Source organism: Protomyctophum bolini (assembly GCF_963924005.1).
Source record: "Protomyctophum bolini genome assembly, chromosome: 5".
Classification (NCBI taxonomy): Eukaryota; Metazoa; Chordata; class Actinopteri; order Myctophiformes; family Myctophidae; genus Protomyctophum; species Protomyctophum bolini.
In genome coordinates, this window is record NC_137866.1 from 49263001 (window position 1) to 49272821 (window position 9821).

The 9821-nt window shown below is 44.3% G+C and overlaps 1 protein-coding gene across 1 annotated transcript; it reads left to right on the forward strand.

Annotated features, from left to right (window-relative positions):
- Positions 1-1800: 1800 nt before the first annotated feature.
- On the forward strand, positions 1801-9276 carry LOC308315180 (chymotrypsinogen 2-like; the record flags this gene model as incomplete). The annotated part of the gene is made up of 5 exons (XM_080763020.1): positions 1801-1809; positions 3590-3614; positions 5089-5226; positions 6568-6704; positions 9064-9276. 5 exons carry the CDS (start codon positions 1801-1803, stop codon positions 9274-9276), a joined length of 522 nt encoding a protein of 173 aa, XP_080619146.1.
- Between the last annotated feature and the right edge of the window lie 545 nt (positions 9277-9821).

Consider the following 9821-nt stretch of genomic DNA (forward strand, 5'->3'; position numbering starts at 1 on the left):
TCTAGATGTTCAGCGTAAGTGAACTAAAGTAAAACATCTTGTAGTTTTTACAGACAACGAACAACAGCTGCAATAGCCGTCATGAAAATGTGCAGCCAGATAGATACCCCAAAAGTTTTCTGAAAAAACCCATGTTGCTATGTCAGTCGTTCTCAAACATTTTCATGTCAAGGACCCCCACACATATACTGTATGTAATTAGCCGCTGACCCCATGTGAAAATATGTTGTTCCAGGGACCCCCCCAGAAGCAAGGATTTGAGTTAAAAACGTTCAGTGTGAAAGAATATATATTCAAAGATTTGCACTACTTTTTCAAGATTCTTCAAAAATAGCAGATCTACAAGTTCATAGTGCGGCTACTATGAGCTTGATCTGCTATTTTTCATGCTTAAAACACCAAAAAGGGGTTCCCGTCCAGAATGGGTTAAAAGTCATCAGAGGCGTAACCGCGAGGTCGCGACGATTTAGTAATGAGACGTTCAAATAATACACAATAAAAATACACAATACACATCTCTCCACAGCTCCGAAGTGGACGCACTGTGGACCTCCAGAGGTCTACCTTTCGAACAGTATCATGATCACCCAGATGAAGACCAGATATGAACCCAGAGCGATGGTGCTGTACCAGTGCATGGTGGGATATAGGCCTACTATGAACGGAGGACGCCCCGATGTGAGGTGTGTGGATGGGAAATGGACACCTTTAACTCTGACATGTGAAGGTAAGTGTACGTTCGTAGGCAGTACCAATGTTGATACATACACACGGCGTTGTGTCATCAGGGGCGTCAATATAGCTGGGGGGTGGGGCTAGGGGGTAAAGTTATTATGCTGTGTTTATACACAAAACACAAAACATGTGTTTCAAACGTACAGAAAATACAGTTTAAAACATGGCAATAAATAGGAGCTAAAGCAGTGTGTAAATTAAATAGTGAACGGCACTTTGCCAAACGATGAATCCCTGCCAAGTTACAATTACTTAGAATTCACTATGTTCTAAAAACATTATTGATGACTTAATGGCTGTTGTTGTTTCTTGATATTACGGTAAGTTGACTGCATCATACATGACCAGGTCATTTCCCAAATAATGGTTGATAAAAACCAAATCTTGAATTTCCTACATTAGCCTACAAAATGCATGTTCATGTACCACACACACACACACACACACACACACACACACACACTTCTCTCCCTGCGGCTCTCATGCTCTAGTTGTCTCCATTTGACCCAGGCCAGTGCGGCAGGCGCACAGACAAGACCGACTATGAACTCAGGATCAGCGGAGGCACTCTGTCCCGTCCTGGAGACCATCCATGGCAGGTGTCCCTGCAGCACAGAGCCAAAGGCACATCTAAGGCGTTCGGACACGCCTGTGGAGGCGTCCTCATCGCGTCCTGTTGGGTCCTCACTGCTGCTCACTGCATGTAAGCTGCTCTAAATGTGTTAACATTCTGCTCTAAATGCTAACATGTGCTAACATGAGCTTCTCTAAATGCTAAGATGTGGTAACATTCTAATCTAAATGCTAACATGTGCTAACATGAGCTGCTCTAAAGGCTAACATGTGGTAACATGAGCTGCTCTAAATGCTAACATGTGCTAACATGCACAGGTGGTCTTAATTACTGACTTGCTTGTTTCTCCAGTAACAACGCCATGGACATGCAGGTGGTCGTGGGGGGAGTGGACATCGGGAGCAAAGAAGAGTCAGACCAGGTCATCTCCGTGGAGAGAGACTTTGTTTTTCTGGGTTACAGAATAATAGGCAACCTTGGCGTTGCTACTAATGACATTGGTGAGGCCATACATTTACTGTATGTCTTCTTTTCCGGACTAGCTGATTTCTTACCTTAAAGGTAGAGTAAGTGATTTCACTCAAAAAACCTTAGGTTTCGTTTTTGGCTGTGGGACCTAAGCCTTCGTCCAATCAGGATAGAGAGTCAAAAACGAAACCTAAGGTTTTTTGACCCCCAGGGGTTAACTGGGGACAGGGAGGAACTCCTTATATGGTCAGCACACTCTATAGTAGAGAGGATTATCACAACAAAACAAAAAAAGAAGTGATATTTGAATTAAGTGAAATCACTTACTCTACCTTTAATCTGGTGTTATCTCTGTACTTCTGTCTGTCTGTACGTCTGTCTGTCTGTACGTCTCTGTACGTCTCTGTACGTCTGTCTGTCTGTATGTCTGTACGTCTGTCTGTCTGTACGTCTGTCTGTACAGTACGTGTGTACCAGTGTTGATTTCGTCGACTAAAACTAAGATGAAAAATGTTCGTCGACTACCTTTTTCCACTGACAAAAACTATTGGAAATTAAATTAAAACTAAGCTATGATGACTAAAACAGACTAAATATACTGACAATTTCGTCAACAAATAAAAACTAGACTAAAATATTAGGAAGGGAATAGTGGACAAGAGATTCAGGGCTCCATTTTCGTCAGCACTAAACCCCTTATCCCTAAACTTCGTTGCCTTTTTTTTAACTATTTTGCAAAACATTTTTGAATAGTTAAAATGGCCAGTCTACAAGCTTGTCAATGTCAATGTAGATTGACTAGTTGAACTATAAAAAAAAAAATAGTAGAAAAAGGCAAAGAAGTTTAGGGATAAGGGGTTTAGTAGTTTAGGGATAAAGGGTTTAGTAGTTTAGGAGCCCCCAGTATAAGTCATTGTTGTCAGCTCACAACGCGTTGCGCTAGTAGATCGGCTATTTTCAAGGCATCAAGGGCCGACAAAATACATTTTATTCGACTAAATCGACCGTAGATTTAGTCGACTAAAATCTCATGACAATTAGTCGACTAAAACTAAACCAACACTAATTCACTAAGTGAAAACTAATCAACTGACTAAAACTAAAATTGAAATTTGCTGCCAAAAACAACACTGGTGTGTACGGACGGCTGTAAGGCACGTAACTTGAGAACCGTTCCTCCCCACCGACTTTTCACCACACTCGTTCCACACCCCCACAGGGAGTGCAGTGCCCGGTGTCGAGTCGGCTGGCCTGTTCTGACATCACAACAACACTCCATATTTGGGCAAGCCTGACACAGAACTCCATATATAAAGGGACACAGGGAGACAGATACAGAAATATCCATGTGGGCATGAAAGGGACACAGACAGATGGGTGGAGCGGGTTCTCTGACACGGGTACAACGGGTACTCTGACACGGGTACAACGGGTACTCTGACACGGGTACAACGGGTACTCTGACACGGGTACAACGGGTATTCTGACACGGGTACAACGAGTTCTCTGACACGGGTACAACGGGTACTCTGACACGGGTACAACGGGTTCTCTGACACGGGTACAACGGGTACTCTGACACGGGTACAACGGGTACTCTGACACGGGTACAACGGGTACTCTGACACGGGTACAACGAGTTCTCTGACACGGGTACAACGGGTACTCTGACACGGGTACAACGGGTTCTCTGACACGGGTACAACGGGTACTCTGACACGGGTACAACGGGTTCTCTGACACGGGTACAGCGGGTTCTCTGACACGGGTACAACGGGTTCTCTGACACGGGTACAACGGGTTCTCTGACAGAGATACAACGGGTATTCTGACACAGGTACAACGGGTATTCTGACACAGGTACAACGGGTATTCTGACACAGGTACAACGGGTATTCTGACACGGGTACAACGGGTTCTCTGACACGGGTACAACGGGTTATCTGACACGGGTACAACGGGTTCTCTGACACGGGTACAGCGGGTATTCTGACACGGGTACAACGGGTATTGCATAGCCGGGTGGGATGGAGCACGTGACATCATGTGACATTGTTAAGCCCATATATGGAGATCCCTGGTGTCATCAATATTGGCCAACAAATCTACATCTGACCTCAAACCCTTAGATCTCCATACTGTATATGGAGCTGACCTGTTCTAATGTTGATCCATCCCCACCCATCCTTCCTCTTCTATATGTCTCCCTTTTGACTGAATACCTGTCCATTTAAACTAGTCTAGACGGTCCCGCCCCAAAGTTATTAGAAAACTAGAATTCTTAACAGGCCCGAAAATGCAGACCTCGCCCTTTAGAGCGAGGTCGCTTCTCGGCGTCTCGTCCTCAGGGAGTCTTACTGGTGTCTAGATAACAAGTGGTACAGGTGATGTTATTGCGAACGCACTTACTATGAGACCTAGCAGATCATGTCTGTCTGTCTGTGCGTGTGTCCCCCCTTTGTGCCCATATATGGAGCTGAGTGATTATACGTCCAAATATGGAGTGTGTTGCATCAGCAATCACTCAGCTCCATATATCAAAAGGGGCCAGGTCCACTCAGCTCCATATATGGGCACAAAAGGGGCCAGGTCCACATATACAGTAACAGCGGGACAGACACACAGACAGACAGACAGACAGACAGACAGACAGACATGATCAGGGTCTCAGCTGCGTTCGCTTCCCGCGTTAGCGCGTCTTACTGGTCTAGATCAGGGGTTCTCAACCTATTTGGCTGGGGACCCCCGGAAATGCTTTGGCCATGTCTCACCAGATGAAGAGCCTTGGCTCGAAACGTCGTCAATAAATTAATATTTTGGAGCATATGAGTGTGCGGGTTCCCTTCTCTTTTCATATTGCACTTTAATAAGCCAGTGAAATCATTCCTGCCTGGACAAAATAAAAGTTAAACTGTTTGACATAATGTGATCATTTGGATCTCAGAGTATGCTAGTATTAAGTTATAGTTATTGTCACACTTTCTTTTCTTTTTCTGGAGTAACCTACCTAACTTCCGCTGTGATTGGCCGAGCTTTGCATAACGTTTGTAATTGGCTGTCCGTGTCTTGTCGTTAAGACCCATCCCTTACGGGATCATAAGACACCAACAACATAAATAAACAAGACTTTTATAGTGTTATGTTACTATTCTGTTTACTTTAAAGTAAATTCCTTCTGTCGATCAGATTATACTAAGATCCCCTGACCCCCGGGTTCGAACTGGAAACCTTGCGTTTACGATCCAGTCACTCTACCCCTGAGCCACCGCCGTATTGTTATTTACTGTTCTATTCTGTTTCCTGTGTCTCAGCATTACTCCAGCTGAAAGTCACCGATGACCCATCCTGTGCCAAGGAAACCAGCTATGTTAAATATGCCTGTCTGCCAAACAAGCTCTTCCCTGATGGAAAGGAGTGTGTGGTCGCTGGATGGGGCGAAACTAAAGATGGTACGTATCCAACCACTAATCACACCTTAAATAATAGCTGCACTAGTCTATATAAGGTATAATTGCCCATGTTACATGTATCGTATAATGTAGCAGTTATATGATGCAGTTTGTCTCTGGAGTTCTTTATTCTATTATTCCACTGTATCCTTCAATGTTCAAATGGCTTCCACAAGTTTGTGTTCAAATGGCTTCCAGCAGTGTTAAACATTATCTTCCAATGTTCAAATGGCTTCCAGCAGTGTTAAACATTATCTTTCAATGTTCAAATGGCTTCCAGCACTGTTAAACATTATCTTTCAATGTTCAAATGGCTTCCAGCAGTGTTAAACATTATCCTTCAATGTTCAAATGACTTCCAGCAGTGTTAAACATTATCCTTCAATGTTCAAATGGCTTCCAGCAGTGTTAAACATTATCTTTCAATGTTCAAATGGCTTCCAGCACTGTTAAACATTATCTTTCAATGTCCAAATGGCTTCCAGCACTGTTAAACATTATCCTTCAATGTTCAAATGGCTTCCAGCAGTGTTAAACATTATCCTTCAATGTTCAAATGGCTTCCAGCTGTGTTAAACATTACCAAGGAAAGGTCATGATGAAGTGTCCAGTATCATGCATTTTGAGTTACCTTTGTACAACTGGAGGGTTTGGCCTAATGATGGCGCTAGAGAAAAGGCTGCGGGTAACTATGTTCCGCAATATGAACAAAAGGACATTTAGCCGATTCAGAAACGGGTCCCCTGTTCGCAGCGAACGTATTTCCTGTAGGCGACGACGACATATCTGCAGTGTAAACTGAGAAGTTTCTACATTGAATGGTAGAGTGACTGATGTTAGTCTGCTCAAACGTTACTCTTTTACCTGCTTTTTACTAACACTAACTTTACAAAGATGCCCAGAACATCTTTTACCTGCTTTTCACTAACACTAACTTTACAAAGATGCCCAGAACATCGGGATGAAACTGTGCAGTTTATAGCTGCTCGCCTGGTGAAGCTCGCGCCTGACGAAGCTCACGGCGAAACGCGTCGTGCTAATAAATAAGTTGATGCAGTAAGTTGTCCGTCTCTGTTCCCCGGAGTGTGCAATCCTTTTTTGAAGTCTATGCCTGCTAACTAGACTTGCACCTCCCACGGTTTTATATATATATATATATATATATATATATATATATTTTTTTACATTTATTTAATGAATGACCTATTTGTGAGTGGCACCATAACATTTCCGCCACTGCTATGCCCTGGCCTATATGCTCCATATAATATAACAAAGCTGAAATTAGATGTCTTAGAAGGATTTTTAGCTGAGCTGTCTGTGTGTGTTCTTGTTCCTCAGCTGACCACCCACACAACATGTCACATGGCCAGCTTTCCATGATGTCTGAGGAGCGTTGTCAGGAGTTCCATGGAAGCAACCTGGACAACACCATGATCTGTGCAGTAGACAAGTTGGGAAAAGTTGGCTCCTGTAGTGTAAGTGTGTATTAGGTCTCCTTCACACGAGGATGTTATTCTGCAACTTAAAATGAATCCTATCGGCCATTTTTGGTGATTTTTAAAAACCGTCTGGCACTGGCGCGCTAGCGGCCACTATAGCACTGGCAATCCATTAAGGAAACAAAAAACACTGCAGTTTACAGAATATTTGGTCTGTGTCGTCTGTGCGTATGGAGCGCTGTCACTGTGTGTGGGGATCCAAGTGAGGACTTTCTTCAAATAGCCTATAGGCCTACTTCAAACTTCAACAAATAGCTCAGCATGATCTATGATCTATAAACTGTAGCAAACATGGCATATTAATAATAATTTTATATAATGATTGGATCATCTATGTTTATGGGAGTAGGCTATTATAAACGTCAGATAATTAATTTGGCACTCGTCTCCGCTGTGCCTCCGCAATGTGCCCAAAAGAACACACACACACACACACACACACACACACACACACCTGTCCAGTCCACGTCTCCCGACGACACACTGCATCGTGTACGTTACCCTTTACGTTCTAACTATTACTCAAAGTATAATTTTAACACCATATATTTCACTGTGTAGTTTATGAATTGAACACATTGATAAAGTTCCTTGCTGCGGTTCCTTGCTATACAGCGCAGCGTGAACGCAAACGCAGCAAATTGAATATGCAAGAATGATTCAAACTCCACCCCCCAATCGCATCGAGTGTAACGAAGTAGAGGTGAAGTAGAGGTGTGAATGTGACCGAGTGTTGTAGTCGTGTCCACCTAAAGCGACGCACACGTGCATGTCGACCTAGTGTTGTAGTCGTGTCCACCTAAAGCGACATACACGCGCATGTTGACCTAGTGTTGTAGTTGTGTCCACCTAAAGCGACGCACGCGCGCATGTCGACCTAGTGTTGTAGTGGTGTCCACCTAAAGCAACGCGCATGTCGACCTAGTGTTGTAGTCGTGTCCACCTAAAGCAACGCGCATGTCGACCTAGTGTTGTAGTCGTGTCCACCTAAAGCAACGCGCATGTCGACCTAGTGTTGTAGTCATGTCCACCTAAAGCAACGCGCATGTCGACCTAGTGTTGTAGTCATGTCCACCTAAAGCAACGCGCATGTCGACCTAGTGTTGTAGTCGTGTCCACGCGCGTATGTCGACAGCTGACAATGAGAATCAACTCATTAGAAAATGTCTTCTTAATGAACTTACTGTGTTAAGTGTGATTAATATTATAGTATTATAGTTTACTGGTGTATAAATAGTAGTAGGAAACATTTTGTAAATCTTCTCAAGGAATGCCTTGAATTTAAAGGTGTAGTAGGCTATAATAGAATGAAAGGATGCATTTAAAGGTGCAGTGGGCTATAATAGAATGAAAGGATGGTGGGAAAGGATCAACTTTTATAAGCTTTAAACAAATCTTTTCTTTGGAGGACGAGGCATATCTTTATCTTGTCGCGTGTAGACCAGGGGTGTTAAACTCGCGATTCGTGGGCCACATACGCATCTAAAGAAGTGACTTTGATTGAACAGACCAGACGTTTTATGAAAAAAAATCTATAAATGCAGAGGGCACAGGTGGCACAGTTGGTAGTGCTGTCGCCTCACAGCTAGAAGGTCCTGGTTTCGATTCTGTGTGGAGTTTGCATGTTCTCCCCGTGTTCCCTAGGGTATGTACCCTCACAAAAAACATGCAGTAATCCTGGTCTCTAAACTGCCTGATGGAGGGGAAAGGAACTGGTTGGAATAACGTGTTCCTTCCACGCGCTACGTCCAACCAGGGAAACTCCCCCTGTCAGGTGTAAAGGAGCAACTTGGACACTCATGCATGAAGGAAGCATGAGTTCAAATCCGTTTCTCTCCCCATGTCCCCCATATATGGGGACTAGGTTTGCGGAGGGTGTGTAGAGCCCAGGATCACATTAGATAATTGACACGGGGGAAAAATTGGTTACAAAATCGTGGTATAAAAATTATTAAAAAAAAACGTACATATTTTAAAACAGGCCTGAAATTCCACCTTTCAGCTGGCCCAAGGGAGAGGAAATAATCACTTCTCCCTTAAATAGGCGATTTAAGGGAGTAGGTGATTTCCCCACTCTGTATAGGGATGTTAATTGTTAATCAATGAATCGATAATTCTGCGGTTCCAGTATGAATGTAAAGCCCAAACCACACCAATAGGTCGCCATGCAACCAATTGAATGACTCGGGTCGACTTGGGTCAACGTGCAACAACGGGACATATCACACCGCGTTTTGTTGCGCCTCAAAACCCATTGGTGTGGTTTGGGCTTTACATTCATACTGGTTCTGTCCTTACATTCATAATGGTTCTGTCCTTACATCCTGTCTCTTAGGGGGATTCGGGCGGACCCCTGATGTGCAAGGACGATGGGGTTTACTACATGGCAGGCTTGGTGAGCTGGGGGACCGCCACATGCGGTGCTGCCACACCCGGCGTCTTCGCCAACGTCCACCGATATGTGGAATGGATCTCTGGCTGCATCGCCCACAATGGATCACCATGCAGGACACAGAGTGAGCCTGTGAAGGGTGACTATGACTATTAGCAAGCCATCGTTTGGTTCCTGGCTTCCGGAACAAGGCAGTCGCATCTCTTTTCTCTCTCCCTCCCTCCCTTCTACTTCTTGTCTTGCCTCTTGAAGAGGGCGGACGCTTTTTCTTCTCTCTCCCTCCCTGTCTGTACTCCCTGCTCAGAGCGTCTATTCTACACTGTCTCTTCGAAACCCCTAAAACTATCAAAACATGGAACTAATCATGGAATTAGTGAGCTGGTCTCTGTACGTGATGGACAACATTTTCTTCATGTAAATTGGGTTCTGGAGAGCCCGCTCAATACCCTGATGGATCTTCCCCCGACTATCAGCGTAGAAGAGGCATATCTATTTGGATTATGGTTACAGGATTTCTGCTGATTGGGCTGTGCATTGGTCTTGTGTACCGAAGAATTGGAAAATGGTAACGCTGAACGGAGCCCCTATGCTGCCTGCCATGGCCGAGCTGGGCAGGGCACTTGGGGAGATGCATCAGAAGATGGACACGATCTTGGAACAGGCCAGCGCCCTGCAGATGCATCAGAAGATGGACACGATCT